The 21,339-nt window shown below is 40.8% G+C and overlaps 1 protein-coding gene across 2 annotated transcripts; it reads left to right on the top strand.

Annotated features, from left to right (window-relative positions):
- Positions 1-3,739: 3,739 nt before the first annotated feature.
- On the top strand, positions 3,740-20,616 carry MEIOC (meiosis specific with coiled-coil domain). 2 transcript variants are annotated; one of them, XR_015946632.1, is made up of 8 exons: positions 3,740-4,075; positions 4,937-5,065; positions 8,764-8,924; positions 11,833-11,937; positions 14,155-14,279; positions 15,795-15,929; positions 17,485-17,665; positions 18,977-20,616. XR_015946632.1 is itself a non-coding variant. In XM_035135832.3 (8 exons), exons 1-8 carry the CDS (start codon positions 4,070-4,072, stop codon positions 19,204-19,206), a joined length of 2,796 nt encoding a protein of 931 aa, XP_034991723.2. In that variant the 5' UTR covers positions 3,856-4,069; the 3' UTR covers positions 19,207-20,616. The 2 variants fall into 2 exon arrangements, 1 of the variants encoding a protein (XP_034991723.2); XM_035135832.3 differs by having other exon boundaries at positions 3,856-4,075; positions 12,431-14,279.
- Positions 20,617-21,339: the final 723 nt, after the last annotated feature.

Below are 21,339 nucleotides of genomic sequence, written 5' to 3'. Positions count from 1 at the left end.
GCAGCACATTCTGCCACTCTGTCTTTGGAACATGACTAAGGACTATTAGTTTGCATAATCTGCCAAAAACTCTGAAGCAGGGTGGGAAGCCAGTTCTTTTGCAATTGGGAAGGCTACAATACTTTTGGCTGTACATTGGTAAAACTTGGTTGTGGACTTACTGAGCCAAGTTGTCCCAAACTAGCGACGCCATTTCTGGATCAATTTGCACATATTTTATGGGGTAGGCAGTGTTATTTTACTTCCATTTACAAAATATTGTTTGTGGGGGAGTGGGGAAGAGTAAGAGGATTTGGGGGGCAGCCAAGTTGAGTATGCATGTGTGCGTAAGTACATCTAATTCTGCATTGATTAGGCCTTAAATATGGGTTTGAGAACTTCAATGCTCTATACTGTGGCAAAACAAAAAAACAACTGGGAAAACCTAGCCAACTCCCAGCTGAGGCTCACAGAAAATTCCTATACTGATGATTTAAAAAAGGATTGGACACAAATATAGACTCAAGCAATGAAATTTGCCTTTGCTTCTAGCACCATCTGCTGTCTGTTCTGATTCCCAGCCTGTACAGTATATACGTCACAGATTTTAAACTGTTTTCCCCATGTTTCAATAGAATATTAATTGAAACATATACATAAATAAACTATACAAAGCACCACTCAAATTTATTACAGTAACTTCTAACTTCTGCATTGTGTGTCATGGTATTGACATGCTGTTGGTACTACGAGAAGAGAGAAGGTATGGGAGAATGGATGGAGAGAGAGGCCAGAAAAGACAAATCACCAACAGAGGTTTGAAAAGATCAGGATGCTATGCAAGTTTACTACACTCTCTAAGTCAGGCACCCCCAAACTGCGGCCCTCCAGATGTTTTGGCCTACAACTCCCATGATCCCTAGCTAACAGGACCAGTGGTCAGGGATGATGGGAATTGTAGTCCAAAACATCTAGAGGGCCGAAGTTTGGGGATGCCTGCTCTAAGTGGTGATCCTATCACAGTTGTATGTCTAAGTGGTGACAGGATCACTCCTGAGTCCCCTTACACAAGTAAATGCAAAAGATGTGTGGGTAAACTCTAGGGAACCTGATTACAGCACACTGTATGTAGGACTGCCATTCAGGGTCCCCCCCCCCCCTGGAAACTCCAGTTTGTACAGAATCCACCAGTTAGGCTACTAACTGACTAGTTACACTGAACTTATATTTTCAGTTCTTAAACAGCCACACTAGTTGCTGCTCTGTTTCCGGACACAATTCTGCTCTGTGCTGGTAAAGGTAAAGGGACCCCTGACCATTAGGTCCAGTCATGACCGACTCTGGGGTTGCGGCGCTCATCTCGCGTTATTGGCTGAGGGAGCCGGCGTACAGCTTCCAGGTCATATGGCCAGCATGACTAAGCCGCTTCTGGCAAACCAAAGCAGCGCACGGAAACGCCGTTTACCTTCCCACTGTAGCGGTACCTATTTATCTACAGTACTTGCACTTTGACGTGCTTTCAAACTGCTGCTACTTGCCTATAAAGTCCTAAGTGGCTTGAGATCTGGGTTCCTAAAAGGACTACAATATAATGTCTAATTTCAGGGCTGCGGGGGTGGGGTGGGGAGGACACCAGAGGCACCAAGGAAGACATCTGCAAGGAAGACATGTGCCCCAGTGGGTGTCATGTTGGACAGAAATTCAGCGACAACTGCATATACTTCAGACCAGCACATAGGGCTGCATCCATGCTACAGGATAGAAGAGATACTGGTGACTTAGAGTCGATGCTGAACGTATTCATGTCGAATCCCACTTGGGCCATGAAGGGGTTAATATATACTGTACCTCACCATCCCAAGCAACATTTCCATTAGACAACAGTCAACCAGCTACAAATCCACCTAACCTCATACAGCCCACATTTTACCAACTTCTCTGTAAGAATATCATTGGGGACTTACTGAAATCAAGATACACTATGTCTACAGCATTCCCCTAATCCACCAAGCCTGTAACTCTATCGAAAAAAGAAATGAGATTTGTCTGGAATGAGACACCCATGCTGGGTCTTAGTAACCACAGCATCCTTTTCTAAGTGCTGACAGACAGAATGTTTCATTATCTGCAATGGATGATGGTGTCATGGGGCCTGGCAGTGACAAACCAGGAACAAGACCTTGGGTCATAGTGGACAGCTTGAAGATGTTGACCCAGTATATTGGCAGCTGTGGAAAAGGCAAATCCTATGCTAGGGATCATTAGGAAAAGAATTGAAAGTAAAACTGCCATGTTATATAAATCTGTATCACAACTGCATTTGAAATACTGGGTATGAATCTCATCACCTCACCTCAAACAGGATATTGGAGGGTTGGAAAAGGTTCGGAAATGGGCAACCAAAATGATGGAGAAACTTCCCTAAAGGTTGTGGCATTTGGGATTTTTTCAGTTCAGAGAAGCCGCAAGTAAGAGGTGACACGATTGAAGTTTATAGAATTATGTGTGGAAGTGTTTTGTTTGCCCTTTCATAACATTAAGACGCTAGCAAAACTGAATGTCAGGACAGATATAATAAAGTACCGGCACTTCTTCACACAGTGCATAAACGACGGAACTCACTCCCACATGAGGACGGTGACGGCCACCAACCCAGATGGCTTTAAAAGAGGATTAGGGGAATGAAGCTGTCAGTGGTTACTGGCCATAACAACTGTATTCTACCTCCAAGGTCTGAGGCAGTATCCTTCCGAATTCAGGGTAGGCGAGAGTGCTCACATCCCACTTGCGGGTTTCCCATGGGCATCTGGTTGTGAGACCAGGATGCTGGACTAGTTGGGCCACTAGCCTGACCCAGCAAGCTTCTCTTAGGTTTTTATGCGACCCCTAAAATGGTCGAGGTGCAGTGGGGCTCTCCCCATATCAGATCCTGAATACAGTGCATATGCAACATATTTCCTTTTCACATGTTTTTTATTTTTTTATTTTTTGGGGGTGGTGAGGAGAATATATGGCTGAATCTTAGTAGCCCTAGCAAACTCTCTCCTTTGCCCGCAAGCACCAACACTGCACCACAGGCCTGCTCGTGCCTGAGTCCTTTCTCACAGCTCTCCTTCCCCATGCTACGTGTTCACTAGCTGTAGGTTTGCCTCAGGTTTTTTTGTTGTTGTTGTTCAGTTCTTTAAAATTCAGTTTTTAAATCTACCCTCTTCTCTCTCTCTCAATCCCACCACGGATTTCCTCAATCCGCTTTCCCCCCTCCCCCGCTTTATTTTTTCGAGCGGGAAAAGGGTTGAAGCTCTACTACTCCAACCGCCTTTTGCTTATCACCGGGTAAACAAACCACTTTGCCGGCTTTTCATTGGGCAGGCGGCGACGCGTCCAATCGCGCGCCAGGTGACCCTCGGTCCGCTGAATGGGGTAGGCGGAAGGGGACAAAAAAGAAAGGAGAGGTTGCGATTGGACGCGCGGGCTGCCCAATGCGCAAAGAAGCCGGCGCTGATCTGGGGGTTTGGAGGAGGAGGAGGTGGTGCGCCCTATATGAACATGGGATTGGCCCACCTCTCCGGAGACGGACGTCAGCAACCGCCAGTTAACGCGAGCAGGGGGAGGGGAGGCGTACTGGAATCACACTTAGGCTTTTGCCTCGGGCTCCGCCCTCTATTGGTGGCCCTGAGCTCCATACCCTCGTGGTTAAATGTCTTGAGACCTGAGGGGGGAGGAGGCGGGCCTACGTGGGAGGAGGAAAAGGAGCGGAGGGAGGAAAGTCGGCGCCTTATTGGCCGCCCGGCTGCAGGTGCAGGCCAATCGCGCGGTGGAGGGAGAACCTCGGCGGGCCCCTTCTCTGCCACCCGGCCGTCCCCTCCCCTCCCCCCTCCCTGTCAAGCTTGGTAACGGCTGCCTTGGCTGTTCTCGCCTCCGCAGCGCCGTCAGAGCCAGTCTGGGCTGAAGGGTGAAGGGAGCTACCACGCCCCCCTGTGCGGTCATGGCGGGGGCAGCGCGACGCCCCTCTTTGGCCCCTGGTTTCCCTTGAAGAGGGGGCGGGTGTGTGTGGAGTTAGAGGCGCCCTTAAACCTGTGTAGGGAAGGGGATGGAGGTGAGGGGGTGGCCGAGCGGAGGGAGAGCAAGCGACGGGGGTTGCTCTCTCTAGGGCGGGTAGGTTGAGGGGAGCGGGGCGCTGAGGGGGGAGAAGGGCCCAAGGGAGCCGCGCGGGGGGGGGAGCTGTCGAAAGAGTAAGGAGGGGGCAGAGGGGTCTTGAAATGGTGGGGAGAGCTGCGCCTGGTGGGCTCCCCCTCCCCAGAAAGTGGGAAAGCAGCTCTTCTGAGTTAGGTTTGAATAGGAAGATGGAGGGGGGGAAGGGGTCGTCGGAAGGGGAGAGACGAGAAGGAACGGGTGTCGCGGGCTGAGGAGTCTGAGGAAGCAAGGCGGGAGTGCAGAGGGCGGCATTTGGGGAAGCGGACGACTCGACAAGTTCGGCGTGTCCCTGGGATACCAGAATTGGGAGACCCGGTTGTGTGGAACCAACTGTTGGCCGAGTCGTGGGTGGTTGTTTTGTTTTTTGTTTTGGTTTTTTTTACACCACAATTTTCCTCATCTGCCTGCCATTTCTCAGCTGTTCCTAGGCAGAGAAATGATTGCCTTCAGAGCAGCGACACCTGTTTGGCTCTGAGTCGGCTTAGGTCCCTAAAAGCAGAGTTTGAAAGAGTCAAATGCACCTGTGCAGCCCCCCCCCCCTTCACGGCTCTCACACACACAGAGGGAGATTGATTGCAGATCAGGGCTCGTTGACACTTTGGAGAAATGGGGAGGGGTGTGTATGCAATAGACTGGCTCTCTCAAACTCAGCATAATAATGCAGTGTGTAGGCAATCCGAAGGGGTGTGTGTGTGTGTGTTGGTATCTGTAAAACAAACAATTTAGATGTAGGTTAATTTGTCTTTCCACTTTTTTGTCTCAGCCCAAAGTAGCGTTCAGAGGCACCAGCCGCTATTTGAATAGTGCAGAGTCCAGTGGAAGACTGACGGATGTGTTCAATAACGTTATCATGACAGGTTGCAGCTCCTTCTATGATTGCTACAAATTGCAGGTTCAGTCAGTTTTTAATCATCTTGAGATAATTTTCTTTTAGAAACACATTAGAGAGTATTCATAATAAAGCATTATGTAGCATTACTAGCATTACACTATTGGCATGGTTCTACAGTATTTGATTTTACTGGCCTGATAATAAACACTGTATTTGAAATGGATTAGAGCTTCTTCTCATGTGATTTCTGTACTTGAGTAATAACAGGGTACTATAAATTAAAGTATCACGGGGGTTGGCTCTTTATATGTTACTCTAATTCAGTGGTTTCCAAACTCCCACCCTCCAGGGCAACTTGAAAATTCCTGAGATTTTTTGCAGGCCACAATTATTTTTTATGCCTGTTGTAGAAATTGCAGTTCACTGTACTTGATGCTGTACAATTTTTAATTTTACTTTTATTGCTTCTTTTAGTTCTTATATATTGTATTTGATTCATTGTATTATAATTTAAAGCCCATCAAATTCAAATTGTAATCCAGTAAAATACAAAATGAGAAATAAAAGAAGCAATAAAAATACAATTAAAAATCAGTATGGTGTGGCTATGTCATCTTCCACCTTCAGCCACAAATTCAGACACACTGCAGACCACCTGAATGTAGCTTGCAGACCACAGTTTGGGAACCCCTGCTCTAATGCTTATTTCCTTATCATCTCTGTCCTACAATGATATCCAGGAGGGCAGCCGTCTATATTCAGTGTCTTGTCATATCTAGAAGAACTTGGAAGGGATGGGATTACATGAAATACTTCCCCTTCTAATGTGTTACATTTCAACACTCACTTCTAAGTACATGATAACTCATTATAGCTGAACTTTAAGTTAAACATATTTGACTGATATCAATTAAAACAATGTAAGAGATGGTTAAGTTTTAAGAAAACCTGGGTGAAAAAGCATATGGCCATGTTTGAATGGCAGTTAACTCTATTAACATGCAAATTCTCCAAGGAGTTCCAGAGTAGTGTGTGTGGGCTTTCAAGCTGATCTGAAAGGTAAAGAGTTCCTTATTTTCAAACACTGCTTGGGCATCTATAGTAGAAGTATCCAATATTTTCAGTGAATAGTGGACTTTCTTTCTTTTAAATTATCTTCACACCCCCAATTGCTGTATTAGTGTGGTGCCATGTCCTCTAGTTTGATGAGCTGATGTGCTGATGCAGCCCTGTAGATTAATGATCCAGGTTCAGAGACAGTGTTTGACTGAATACCTGTTTCTGGGACAACAGTGTGGCAGGGCTATTGCTTTCTTGCTCTGTTAACTTGATGGTCATTTACCGGTAGTTTGAGCTAATTTGACTACCGGTAGTAGGGTACCTCTTTCTTACTTATAGAGCTACAACTATATCAACTGTCCTAGTAAGCTACCTATTGTATGGAGTGCTAGACAAATACAAATTGTGATATAGAGAGGAAGGTTCATACTTCTCCATACCATGGATGGCTTGTAGTGTACAAATACAAAAGGGCTTTCTCTGGCAGTACCCCATCTCTGAAACCCTTCTGAGGAAGACCAGACATACTTTTTCCAAGGCTGTGTTCAGGAAGAATTTGAATACATTTTTATTTCTCAAGGTTATTGGAAGGGGATAGGTATATATAGGCACTGTGGTTTCTATAACCAATCCTTAATTATTGAAAATTGTGTCTATGGATTTTATGTCGTTAGCTGCCTTCAGCATTCTTCAGGAAGAATAGATGGGGAATAAATTTAATTAATAAATGGCCCCATCTTTCAGCGAGAGAGTAGTACACAGTATCTTAACTCCTTCTGACTGCATCTGCAAATAAAATAATATAGCCTTTAAAAATAAAATTTCTGAATAGCTAACTATCTTCCATTTGCTTCTCAGCTAACCATCCAATTTTGATAGATAATTTATAGGAATCCTAACTTTTAATGGGATTTAAAAGAAAGGTTTAGGGACCCAGGTGGCACTGTGGTTAAACCACTGAGCCTAGAGCTTGCTGATCAGAAGGTCGGCGGTTCGAATCCCTGTGACGGGGTGAGCTCCCGTTGCTTGGTCCCAGCTCCTGCCAACCTAGCAGTTCGAAAGCACGTCAAAATGCAAGTAGATAAATAGGAACCGCTACAGCGGGAAGGTAAACGGCGTTTCCATGTGCTGCTCTGGTTTGCCAGAAGCGGCTTTGTCATGCTGGCCACATGACCTGGAAGCTATACGCCGGCTCCCTTGGCCAATAATGCAAGATGAGCGCGCAACCCCAGAGTCGGTCACGACTGGACCTAATGGTCAGGGGTCCCTTTACCTTTTTAAAAGAAAGGTTTAGCAAATTCAGTTTAACACTTGCATGTTAAAATGTACTACTAATCAGATTGGTGTAACTTTGAATTGTCCATAATGAATTTGTGCAACCATAGCTGCTTCAAACATTTTCATATTCTCACTTAGCCATGAATTGTCTAGCTTGGGTGGGCAGAAGGTAGATTACTATCTTCCAAAAGATCTTGGAGTAATTACTCCAAGTATAGTAGTTTGGCAAGTATATCCAATTCTCAATTGTTTAACAAATAAAGAAAGCTTGTGTGAGGGAAATGAGGGATTTTAAATGCAAAAGTAATGTAAACTTAGTTCTGATAGAAAAAAAGAAAAAAATGAATTAAAAGTAAAACCTGCTTTAGGTCTTATACAAGTCTTGTCTTTTTAGCTCCTTACAGCTGGTGCAGGTTGTTAGACTTGATGCTAGAATATAAAACTAGAAAATATTTCAAATTCATTTTTCAAAACATTAAAGAGAATTGTAAAATATTTTGTTCATTAAAAGTACTGTATAAATGATAATATATGTGAATGAACAGCCATGGAAACTGAACAAGGAATCATTTCACCAATTAAAATTAAATGCATATAAGGCATACTCAGTTTTCATTTTCAGTTACTTTGATCAAGTATCACAATGCACTTATAAGCTTATATTTCCTGTGGAGACAGAATGTGTTGTAAACCACATGGGCTTAGGCATGTAACATTACACACATTACTCTATTGCTGGATGTTTCCCCCTGGACATCACACTTTCGTGCATCCAGTATACAAAAATGTGGATTAGGATTACTTCATTGGGGTCATATGATGAACACATCACTTTGGCATACTTTATTCATTTACACAAGTAAAACTGATTGCACACTGGATGCCTTAGTAATAAATGAAAGTACAAAGTGTTGTATAATTTGTTAAGTTTCAACAACATATTCCCTTTAACTGCCAGAAGTAATAACTTACTCCTACCTCAGAGATTAATTTGGAAACAATTTTTATTTACTGTTGTTTACTGGTTTTCTTAGAAACTAGAAAACAGAAGTATGTAAAATTTTAGAACATTATCTCTGGAACTGTGGGGATAAATATTCTCAAGCGTTTTAAAGCAGAATGTAACTGTATTTGTGGTTGCTATTATATACCTTCGCTGTAGCCTATTTCAGATCAGTAAAAGTCCCCCCCCCCCCAACCAGTCAAAGTGGTTGAGTAATCTCTCTTTAGTGTGTTGTGATGTGGCTACTTTGCAGTAGTCATGGGGATGACTTGTACTGTCTGGAACCAATTAGCTGAACTTTGGCCTTTGGTCCTTTCCAACCAATTTATTCTCAATTTAGGAAATTAATTATGAAATTAATGTAGTAAAATAAATAATATTTTAATATTAATTTTCTCTTCTTGAATTTAAAATACAGAGTGAAGAGAATGTAGACTTACGGCAGACTTACAGTACTTCAATTTCTACAGCTTCTGAATGTTCAAACCACGCTGATTCTTCTCTTTTCTATGTCCCATGGTCTACATATGCAGATGATATTAAACAACCCCCTAGTTCTCAGATTAGTGTAAAGAACAGGTACATAATTTAACTGTTATATGACTAGGAAGAGAAAAATGTATGGTAAATAGTTTGCTTATTTTCATTGCATTAATTGGTCATTTCTACAGGACTGAAGGGTACAAGTTGACAATATATGTCCAAAAAACATGATGGGTTTTTATTTTTTATGTTCAGATTCATCTTGACTCTATATTTGGTGTCAGAATGGAGTTCTTTTCAGGTCAGGCTAGCAACTCTGAAGTTTTTTTGCTTTTTGATGTAGAATGCAGCTGTGCTCACTTTCTTTAATTTATATTCCTTTAATTTGTCCCATAAAGGTGTAAAGGTGTCTGTCAGGCACCAGCCACTTCATTCTGTTCTTACCACCTATTTATAGCATACGAGATGAGCGACCCCTCTGATGCTTTCCTGATTGGTTCTGGGTTTTTTCTGGGCTTTCCATATGAAAACTTGGAAAACTAAGGGTGGGTGGGTAGGTGTGGAAATCCTGAGCCAAACTTAGAACTCAGAAAGGTGTTATTATACCCTCTTCTATACCCCAAACACACTCCCCCTGCCCATGTCATTGGTGGGAGCAGCAGAGGCTATGGGAGAGTTGAAAAGAAATATTTCCTTTTCCCACCCCCCACCCCTCAGTCTAATAGAGGATGGATTTGTGGCTGTAGTTATTTTAAGAGCTCCTGAAGTTGCAAGAACTGTAAGAACTACATTTTCCATAGTTCACTGCACCCCATCACACTTTGTATAATCTACTGCACCACATCAGTGAGGGCAATAGAAGAAGGTAGGGAGCAAGCGAGGGAAGAGAAAAATTATTTGTGCTGTTGTTTTTCCACTAATGGGGGAAGGAAGGCTAATGTTCAGAGTGTGTAGCAGGGATGGCTTTAGGGCGTGGAGAGAGTGGCAGATTTTGATTTGAGTGGGAGAGGAAGTTTGGAGTATGTAAAATAGGTGTTAGGAACTTTTGGCCGTCTAGATATTGCTGAACTACAACTTCTAGCAAGCATGGCCAATGACAATGAATGATTAGTTAGAGGGCTGAAGTTTCTTCACACTTGCTATAAAACATACCTTTCCTTTTGAGGTGGGTTTTCCAGTGCCCTGAAATACTCTTCTGCACCTGGCTTGGGAGAAATTTGCCAGCACCACTAGAAGTGGGTTAGTGTACAGCATATGTCAAAGGACAGAGGTGTGATTTAGATGATCTTGAGATCCTGGTATAGCTCACTGAATCTATGGATCCCTTATTTGAAAACTTTCCCAGTGTTTCATTCTTCCATGGAAATTTTCTATTTCATATATTTATTAGCAACAATGAATGGCTGCCAAATAAAAATACAGCATTGTGCAAATACAGTATTAGGCAAAGTTGGTAATTTCACATTTTTAGCTTTGTTTATTAAAGTAAAATAAACATGGCAAGTAAGATCACTCTCTAGGGCATAAGAAAATTGATACAAATTACCTGAGTTCAAAATCTTCTGTTAAACCACATCACTGTTTATCAGTTGATTTACTTACAACATAGTAACATCATTTATCTTCCTGCTGTCTAAAATCTTAAAAGAGATTGTTTAGCTAGGCTGCCTCAACTTGGAGTGGGGAAGCTGGGGAGGCTTTTACTTTTAGCTCACCATGCTCTTTTTGGCAAGCCATGCCTACCTGCTCCATACATGACATCAGGCGTGAGGCAGGTAAGGGCAGGCCTTCAAAGGAACAATTGGGAGCCTAAAATGAGTTGCCAATTGTTCCTTTGCTATAGCAAGACATGCTTTTACTGCCCATTAGCTGATAGGTGGCAGAAGCAGCCTTGCTCCAAGAGCAGTAAGCAGTTCTAAACTGTTGAAAGACACAGGTGGGTGGGACCTCCAGTTTAGCAGCAGTTTCAATGGAAACCATTTCTCCATCCTTGCACTGCTTCTTCGACTTCTGACAACCAGAGGTTCAAGGAGCAGTGTGGGACTGTTTGAAAGCTCCTTTGCAAGCAGCCCCACTCTGCTGTTTGAACCTCCTGTTTTGAGAGATTCATGTAGCAGCATGGAGCTATTTACAGACTTTCAAACAGTCCTGTACTGTGCTTTGAAGTCAAAGCTCAGTGTCACCTGATATCACGGTGATGGGTGAGTGACAGGTGGGTAGACATGCTTACCTGTCAGATTTGGCCCAGCAGGGGTAGTGAGATAAGGATCTGTCCCACCAACCCATAGCTGTCAAGTGCTCCCCTTTTTTTTTATAAAGGGAAATTCCCTTATGCTGAATAGGCTTCCTCGTGAGAAAAGGGAAAACTTGACAGCTATGCACCAACCAGAAAAAGTTTCCTACACCTGTCCTTGGGATTAGCCTGCAGCACGGATGAACACATTGTATGTGGTTCAAGTCTGCATGCAGTCAAATACGCACAGTCTGCATGTGAGGCGGACAAGTTAAATTATTGAATCATTTGTATATTCCACTCATCAGCAGGTGGAACATGCTGTCATTCATACTAGTCTGCGGGAATTCTGAACTTCAGGGTCATACAATATGTCTTGGTGTACAATGTACTATAAATAATCTGAGCAAAAAAAGAACTTGCTGGGCTTCAAGTCAACATGATGGTTGTGAAGTGGGTCTTTGTAGGCTTGGGAAGCAGCACAGTCAAGAGGTTAAAGGGATTTAGGTTCTTTCCCCTCTTTTATAGATGGTGAAATGTCTCCGTGGTCTACATTCAGCCTTTACATTCCATGCTAGCTCTCAAACAATCTGTTAATGTGTGAGATCTTTGTGGAACACAGGCAGCTCTAAAAGCTGCAGTTCCAGGATATTGTTGTTGATTTATTTATTTTGGTGGCAAATGTTATAGCTAGAAATAATAGAAATGTAAATATGAATATAGGCAGACATTCTTAGCAAATACTTAACCTACTTTTCTCACCCCACTTAGGATTCAAACAGAAAGAAATGACTATGGCAGTGAAACAGACTTATATGGACTTGTGTCTAACATCTTGGAAGAACAAGATAAATCTCAGCCATATTTTGCTGACGGGTTGGTAGTATATTCAACATAGGATAGTAATTTCCTACACATCTACTCACTTTTTCCAGCTACTCTTGTTCCACTGAGAATATTCTGCATCTGCCATCAGTGGAAGCTTGTTATTTCTGCTGCCATTATCAGGAAGGCAGCAATGCGTATTAACCTGAATCTTACATTTTTTATTAGTGTATTTGTGGTTTTTGCAAGTACTTTAAACAGCTTATTACACATCATTCATATATAAAGATGTGCATTAAACAAGTAGTATGCCAACTACATGCAGACCTCAGGGATCGGTTTTGAACACACACACCCCAAAAAAATATTAGTGTGATCTAGCTTGATACATGTCTCTGGCTTTCACAGTCTTCATTTGAAATTATAGCAATAGCTCTGACAACACACTGGCCATGGGATATACCAAAAGTAAAAACAAAGATTAGTATAATAGGGTAAAATCTATGTAAGGAATTGTGCAACTGTTTATGTTTCATTCTTGTAGGGCGTGCGCCTCCAACTTAAAATCAGTATGGCCTGTGAGCACAACCCGATTTACAGACCACCCTGACCTGCTGTCGGAAACAAAGAGGCCAATAGATGGAGCCATCCCTCAACAGACTTTTTATGGTGGAGAAACTTTGCCCGTGTCTGACAAACAGTATATGCATGCTGGTCCTGTAGCATTGCAACAGAAAGTGGATGACCTTTACCATGGGCTCACTAACATCGACATTGATGAGCAATGGCTGTACCCTTCCAGGAATGATCATGTCAGCTGTTACAATATTCAGAACAATGAGAATGCAAAGACACCACAGTTTCAAGACTATTCATATGTGAAAACATGTTTTGCCCCACAAACCAGTCTTTTAGAAGCAATAAAAGAATCAGGAGCAGATACTTATGCTTATGGAAGGGATAAGGTAGGTCCTAAAGGACATGATGCACAGGTGCACCAAAAGAGAGCTGAGATGCTTCTTTCACAATTTAGTAGATATGGTGAAAGTGCAGATTATTGTAGATACCTGGATTATTCTCATCCAAATAAAACAAAGCATAATAAAAATGCAAATTATAGTGTTCAAGAGAGTAAAAAATTACCAAGTGGAACACCTGAGTTACCAGCTTTAGATACTGATAATTATAGTAAACTTTTTCAAAATAAACCAGCTGTCCAGAAGAAAATGGAAGATGTCTCTTCAGAACAGCAGAATTTTACATTTCAAAAGACTACCGGACTCATGTCAGAAAAGCAGTTTGTGAATGAAAATTCATTTACCCCTGACTTTGGTTTAAAATCAGATTTTGCCCTCAAATCTCACACAGCTGTTTCGGGGAGTGGTGATTTTGCAAATGCTACAGAAAATTCAGAATATTTCAAATCACTGAATATCTTATCAACAAACCCAGTAACTTCTTCATCAGGCACAAATCTAAGGCCAACATGGATCAACATACAGACTAAAAACAGTTCCTCCATCCCTATTCGGAATCAAAGCACCTTGATAAAGTTGAATAATCATTTAACTGCTGGTTCAAAAGGTTCCAATCATTCTTATGATTTTTCTCAGTTGCCATCAAGCAATGCAACTTTAAGCAATAATTTGTTGCTCCAGAAATATTGCCAAGAAAACCCCACAGTATTTTCCGGTTTTGATTTCAATGATAGCAATGCTGGAGACAGAGTTCATTCTGCCAGTCATGCAGAAGGACTGGGAAAGGTAACAGAAGAAAGTCTTTTTGAGTCCATTATTGACAAAAAAATCAAACCATCAAATGGTTTTTGTGATAACTATACGCAGCAATATGGGATCATTGAAAATGTGAACAAGCACAATTTTCAAGTTAAATCACAGAATGGACATTATGATGCTGAGGACGGACAAAAACATCTAGATGGACTGTCACAGAATACTTACCAAGATTTACTGGAGTCTCAAGGTCACTTCAGTAGCCACAGGCAAGGAAGTGGAGACAATATTGTCAGTAACCGTGTGAACCGCACTCAGGCTTCTTGCTTTCCAAACAATTTCATGATGGGTGACTTGAGGCACAGTCCAAGTGTTCCACAGCTTAATTCCAACAGATTTCCTTTGAAATCTACCCATCCTTTTGGGCATTCTGTCATTCCCCTGATGGATTCCTATGATTTGTTCTCCTATGATGATTTAAGCCACTTGTACCCTTATTTTAATGATATGATGTATGGAGACAATTCTTTCACAGGCTTCATGCCAACATTTGGATTTCAAAGACCAATGAAAACTCGGAGTGGGTCAGCCAGTGAACTTCATATTAGGTTGGAAGAATGTTACGAACAATGGAGAGCTTTGGAGAAAGAACGGAAAAAGGTAAGAAGAAACTTATGCATATGAGAAGGGAGTACAAAACGGAGTAGATACAGTAGTGAACAGAATCTTTGAAACTACTCAATATGGTACTTATTAAGTAGTTTCAAAGATTCTGTTCACTACTGTATCTAAAAAACAGAAGGATTAGGCTAAGCTTATAGGAACAGCTTGATTATCAATGCCTATGACCAGGGACAAGGAACAGGCTGCCCAGTCCTCAGTCCTGATCAATTGGAAATTGCTGGCATGGTTGTTTAAACCAGTACTACTTTAGGTAGGTCAGGGTCTTGTTAAATTGTTTGGTAATCTGATCCTGTTTAAGACAGCCTCAAGCTTGTCAGAAAGTTTTCAGAGAACATAAATCTAGTGCCAGGTCCAAGAACTGATAGTTTTGATTGCTGCAAAACTTTTCTGTGGACCACTTGAGTGGAATTAAGCCCAATGGAAAAAAACACTTCTGACAGTTTTCCTAACATTCCACAATTCTATTCTAGCAGCCTCCTTTGGGCACAAATTCCTGCATTTTTTGCAACATAGTAGCATTTTAGAATGTCACTTGTGCTTGGAGCTAAATCCTTTACTTAGTTGTATGATGCAACTTTGATTGCCAGTTAAAAGACCTACCGTTTTGGCCCAAATATAAGCCACTCCCTTAAAATTATGCAGGCACTCACACCCGTTCCGTTTTACTGTAAGTCTGTTTCAGCAGCGATATCATAAAAGCCAATTTTGTAAGGTCATGAATTTAACCGCACTTTAACTTTTCATGGTTGGAACTTGGGGAAAAGCCAACACGGTATACAGTATACATAATGCATATTCTAAATTGCTGTGATATGTTTTTAGTTCTAACACCGTTCCAATATAAGTGGTATTTGGAAGCTAAAATAATGGACATTAAAATTTGCCTGTTTTACTTTTTGAAGGCTCTGAATGTAATTTTTTATGGTCTGTTAAAATTAGTAGGGAAACCTTCACACTGACCACTGTAGATCTAAATTGTACCCTTTCTACAGAATGCTGCATAATTCTTATTCTCTGCAGGCAACATGGCAACAATTAGTGCAATGCAGTTACTTATTTTGCAGTACTTTGGGTAACATTATTGTTTTGTTTTCAGTTTGCTACCTCAGCTGCAGGTGTGTTTTGCTTCTTGAGATCTTGAATTAGCCGCCCAGAGTGGCTGGGGAGACCCAGCCAGATGGGCGGGGTATAAATAATAAATTATTATAATTATTATAATTATTATTAATTATTCTAGCCTAGCTCAACACCCTTTGTCAAATTAGAAATAGGATGCTGAGTTTTGTAAATATGTGCTATAGGTTACTACCCTATTTTTTTATTTTCAGGAGTTTGGGTTTGGCTTCACAATTGAGATGCCAATAATGGCTGTGTATTCAAGCAGATATCCTCATCATTTGTATCCCAAAAGAAGAATAAGTCAAGTTTCCTAAAATATACTCCCCATAATTTACCGTCTTTAACATGACAGTTTAATTGTATCTTTTCCAGACTGAATCAGCTCTTGCCAAGAATTACCCTGGGAAGAAAGTGTCTAGTACTAACAACACTCCAATTCCAAGACTGACATCAAATCCATCCAGAGTTGATCGCTTAATTGTGGATCAGTTACGAGAACAAGCCAGAGTGAGTTATTTAATGTCAGAATACCAAATGTTGACTAGTTTGGACCCTTCACGTCCAAGACCTTATCAGCCTCTTCTGTTCCCCAAACTGGCATAAGTATACCTCTAATTCTGCCTCTCCTTAACATTGGAATTGTGATGCTAGGTGTTCTAAACACAAAACATATATGGTTGTTGGAGGGTATTCTCATATGGCTTGTTCTTCCCAGTTGTTCCAGTTGGGAGGACAATGCAAAATAGCTTTGTGTACTCCATTCTGTGTGAGTCAGAGCCACTCCTAATTCCAGTCCTATCTGTCTACAATTTACAGAGCCTTGGCAGAGGCAACAGATTAAAAAAGGAGACATTTTGTCTGCTTCTTGGCTTCATACCCCTACTAGACTGGTCTACACAGCATAGGAAACCCCAGCAGTACCTTCCCTGAACCTCAAGTCCTTTGGGAAGCAGAAGGGTTAGAAACGCAACACTCGAAAGTTGGACCACTTCATCCATTCCTGAAAGTTGGAACAAATCACACACAAAAGTGAAATGAAAACACAGGGCCAAGTTACACGTGTGCAATGGAAGCTCAGTGGCGGCTTCTTTGCTTTGCTCCAAAAGCTGCTTGAGAAATGACAAGGAGGAGGCACTTAAACCTTTCTCCATCTCATATTACCTCCCTAAGTGAAATATGACAACCTTAATGGGGCTGAAGTTCCAGGCAAGTTGGGAGAAGTGATGTAGTAGATCAGAGGGCATCAGAGATGTCCTGTTTCAGTCTCTTGTAAAGCAAGGATTGGATTAGTACCCAGTGCATAGGAACTCACATCTCACAGCAGGTTGCACACAAGAATACCTGCACATTCAACTGTAGAAAAGGTGTTTGGTTGTAGGGAGGGGTGAAAGGGAGCTGGAAAAAAGTTGGGGAAATGATTATGTAGTTGGTTCATAGTCTTCTGACCTACTTTAGATTACTAGATTAGCAACACAGTGTTTATCTTCTGAAAAGTCATTTCATAGGGATATCTGGTCATTTTTCATCATGCGTTTCTTTTGAAGACCTGATCCAAAATGAATTATCAAAACTTTTCCTTTGCTTTCCTGGCCAAACCTGGCACTGTCCTTTCTGAAGCTGTCAGTGTAGTTCTTAATCTGTTTTCTGTATGTTCCCGCAGCCAACCTGCCAGTAAAGCGAGATGAGCGCCGCAACCCCAGAGTCATTCACGACTGGACTTAACTGTCAGGGGTGCTTTACCTTTACCTTTTTTTACAGTATGTTGTTAAAGTGAATTAGGACTCGGCCTTTTTACTGCCAGGATAACATTACTTAGGAACCCTATATAGACCCCACAGGTTTATGTTAAGATTATTTTAAAATCAACCTATCTTGCTATATGACTTGGGGATCTGCTCTTTCAGAAACACAAGACCAAAAGCTAATTACATGGTTCTGACATAAATGAGATGTTTGTAGCTGTGGATTTATAGACAGACATCAACAGACCTTATAAGAACTGCTTTATAGGAAGGAAGAGAACTATGAAAGAATTTAAATTGCTGTCCTTTAATATTTGGAGGTTGTGACTCTGCTGGGAAAAATGGAACGCCTGCGAAGTTCTCCTCTTCATGCTAACATCTCTACTGCTCTTGACAAGCACCTGGAAGCAATTCACATTGTGCAGTCCCGTAGAAAGGATGAAATTGTCAATGCTTCACATCGGCAAAGACAAGGAGCTCCCAGATGTCAAGATGATAGAGGTGCACTTTTCTTTTAATATTTGTTCTCCCAGTTTCTCTACCTTGAGCCGTTTCAGGGCTTTTGGCCCAAATAAGAGAGGCATGTTTAATATATTTGTTCGAAATTTACACACTTAGCAAAGAGTAAGCACATTGTGTACTAAATAACAATTTCCAAAATAGTATTAGATTCAGTAGGATTTCACCAAGGCTGCTTTGGAGTAAATTACTTGAGCACTACAATCCAATAATTGCTGTGCAAGCAAATACTTTTGACTATGGTGTATTGACTGCTAACTCAGCTTACTGCCATTTACTGTAAGTCTCCCCTGGCACTTTTGGGTTTTTTATTACAGTGCTTGTACAGTGGTACAAGGTTCAGAGTTGAGATGCCAGATTACTTGATGCAATGAATCCAGAATGTCTTCTGGAATTAAGGAGTGGTATTCCATCCTGGACAATGGTTCTTCTTTTGTGCTGTTTCTTTTTTACCCAGCATCTGAAACAGTGGTAATTGCAACACTCTGAATTATAAAAAAATTCCTTCCAGCAGCACCTTAGAGACCAACTAAGTTTGCTTTGGTATGAGCTTTTGCGTGCATGCACATGAAAGCTCATACCAATGACAAACTTAGTTGGTCTCTAAGGTGCTGCTGGAAGGAATTTTTTTATTTTGTTTTGACCAACATGGCTACCTACCTGTAACTAGAACTCTTAATTATGTTAGTAGAATGCAGAAAAAACACCCCACCACTCCTTCTTAAGGAGAATTAGGAGACCCAAATTCCTTTAAGGAGCGAGAACTTGTACTTACAGATGTCTTCTGCACTCACTACTTACAAGGGACTTCATGGAAAATTTAGTCTCTAGGCCCTGCCAATAGTAGGATTTCCCAAAAGATGTTTATTCTTTATAAAACAACTATCAGTTACTGTTTACATGACTTGTAGGGAAAGCTGCTTCATTCACATTATGCTTGTGACTGATTAGCTCAGTAATCTTAATCTCCTTGAATATCTCTTGCAAATGGATTATTGAAATAGTGGGAGGTATGCAAAAACACAAATGTGAGTTTAGCTGTTCCTTTTTGTTCACTGAGTCTCTGAATAAGTTCCTTGTGGATTGTGTTCTTTAGGGGGAGAATATGTATTTGGCATTCATAATTTGCATACCTTGCATTTCTACCACTGTTCAAACTGACAGGAATTACTCTTGTACAACAGCCAGGGAAAGCAGCAAAACATTGATGCAGTTTTCTATGCTAAAGTACACAATTTTGAACACTTCAAAAGAGTATCAACATCAAATATTGTTCCCCCCCCCCCATCTCAGATGTTTTTGCTCTTGCGCTGGCCATTAAAGAGATGTGCATAGCAACACGCAAAGCTCGCACTACGCTGTGGTGTGCTCTTCAGATGACCTTGCCAAAAACAACCCCTACAACTGGAACTGCGGAGGTGGAAAAAGCCTTACATGAGCTAGTCCTACCTGAAGATAAGACCTATGAACCGATGAATAGTGGCAACCCTGCGATCCAGAGGGGAGAAACAAAAAAACATTGAGGAAAAAACAAAGATAACAGATATGGATGTATTATAGCACTGTACTAAATATTGTAAATGAACTTTTAAAGCTTTCCTTCCAGATTAAAAGTAAAGAGATATGTGAACTGATGTTTGCTTATCCTAAACCCAGCAGCTACCTGCTGAGTAGCTGTTAACGCAAGCCAAGAAGCCTTTGATGTTATCAGAATCAATATATTGACTGGGCAGATCTAACGTTATGTTAAATAAATCAGAAAGTTTTAAACTGCCAAAGTAGAACTTAAATCCATTCTACAGTGCAGGCATATGCAATGATCATTTTGCCTGTGTGATACAGTTCTTTTAGATTTCGTTAGTAATTCTGTTTTCAAATAATGAATTTGAATTACTGTCACATGTTACTGTGTGCAGTCTAGTAACAGATAAGTTTTGATTGTGATAGAAAAAGAATTGTTCTCTTTAGACTATGAGTACCTGGAAACAGGAAGGAAACAAAGCTAAACATTCCCAGTATGAATGTTAAATGAAAATATTTAAAAATACTTATTTATGAATTTGAAATCTTAAGAATCTAAAAGAAATTGACCAGATTTTCTTAAATTAGTGATATTATATAAAGCCATTATCTAACCATGCATGTTAGGGAACATTAAAAAACTTACAAAAATCATTTGTACCTATTTTAAATAATATCAATATTATCTGTTAAAAGTATTTAAATGTGATCAAAATTACATTTATATAATTGAGCCTTTAGCAGTTGCACTGCAGCTGAAATAATGAATATTTTAACACCCTTGGTTTACTAATTTTAAGGAGGGTATCAAGAAGTTCTGAAGTGCACTTTCTTTGACGTTAACTCTTTAGCCAGTTTGGTTTGAGATTGTTTGGTGTATATTTTGTTTTCTTAGTTTGCTTCTGCATACTTTAGCACTGTTGAATGCTTGGTTTTTTTTTCTTAATATCTGATCTTTTTATTGTATGTGAGTAATTTATTCAATTAACATGTTATTATGTGGCTCAGGAGATCTTGGGTTTTAACAATCTAGCATGAAGATAAATACATAATGTCTGGATAAAATTTACTTATCTACCCTTGGTTAGGTACACAGATATTTTAAACATCTGTGTTCTTCCAACTTTTAGAAATCCCGGTATGCTAAAAAGTGTAATCAAACTACAAATTGCCTTTAGATGATGTAAGGGACTGATTGAGATTGCAGGAGAAACTGTAGGGGACCATTTTGATCATTGATATGACTTTCCATGCTGCCCACATAAACTTCATAAGGCAGCAGACTCATACCACCATACCATAGTAGCCACAAAGATGGGTTGAGTTTTGACATTGATACGTTACATGTTATGAAAATAAATATTGTACTATCTTTACTCTCGCCTAATAAACTGGCTTTTTGTTGAAAAGAATGCTACAATTTCTACGTTTGTATTCCTATCTTTGGACGTAATTCAGGCTCTGTTTTACTGTCAAGCCTGAGGCCTTCATAGCAGATCATGTCCCTCTCTCTTTGTTTTATCACTATTTCCAAGACTGACCATGAGTCACCACAATTATAGAACGCCTTCCCTTTCAAACAACTTGACAAAAGTATGATCTGAGCAACTTTTAGAAACCATGCAAGCCATTTCTTGTGAAGATGTAGGTGCTGAGGTTAAACAGGCATTCTGGAAGACTGGTGGCTACAACTGTCAATCTGTACCTAAATTATAGACAGCTGCATACTAGAACATGAGGCAATACTTTCCACTTCATTTTTTGAAGTAAAATTTATAAGCTTCCAGAAGTCTGAAAGTCACATTAGAAAGAACTTCAAACCCGTAAGACAGAATGCCCTCTGTAAGTATCACCCATGAGATGCCTGGGCAGGCTTTATGGGCTACACCTACAAAGACAGGTGAATGCCATCTATTGTCATTCATATATTAAGTGCCTTTTCTACTGTATATATGACCCACCTTTAGTTAAAAAGGGATGCTAATTTGATACAATAATGTGGAACACCCTAGAATCCACTTGAGATGAGTCTTCCATTTTTCCTTCCAACTCCTTGTTCACCAAACTTAATCCATCTACTGAAAGCAGTTTCCTTCCCTTGGCAATAAACAGCTTTCTAGAAATGAAATCATCCT

This window comes from Zootoca vivipara, chromosome 12 (assembly GCF_965207765.1).
Source record: "Zootoca vivipara chromosome 12, rZooViv2.hap1.1, whole genome shotgun sequence".
Lineage (NCBI taxonomy): Eukaryota > Metazoa > Chordata > Lepidosauria > Squamata > Lacertidae > Zootoca > Zootoca vivipara.
The sequence above is the reverse complement of the archived record's forward strand: the minus strand, read 5'-3'. Positions and strand labels throughout refer to the sequence as shown.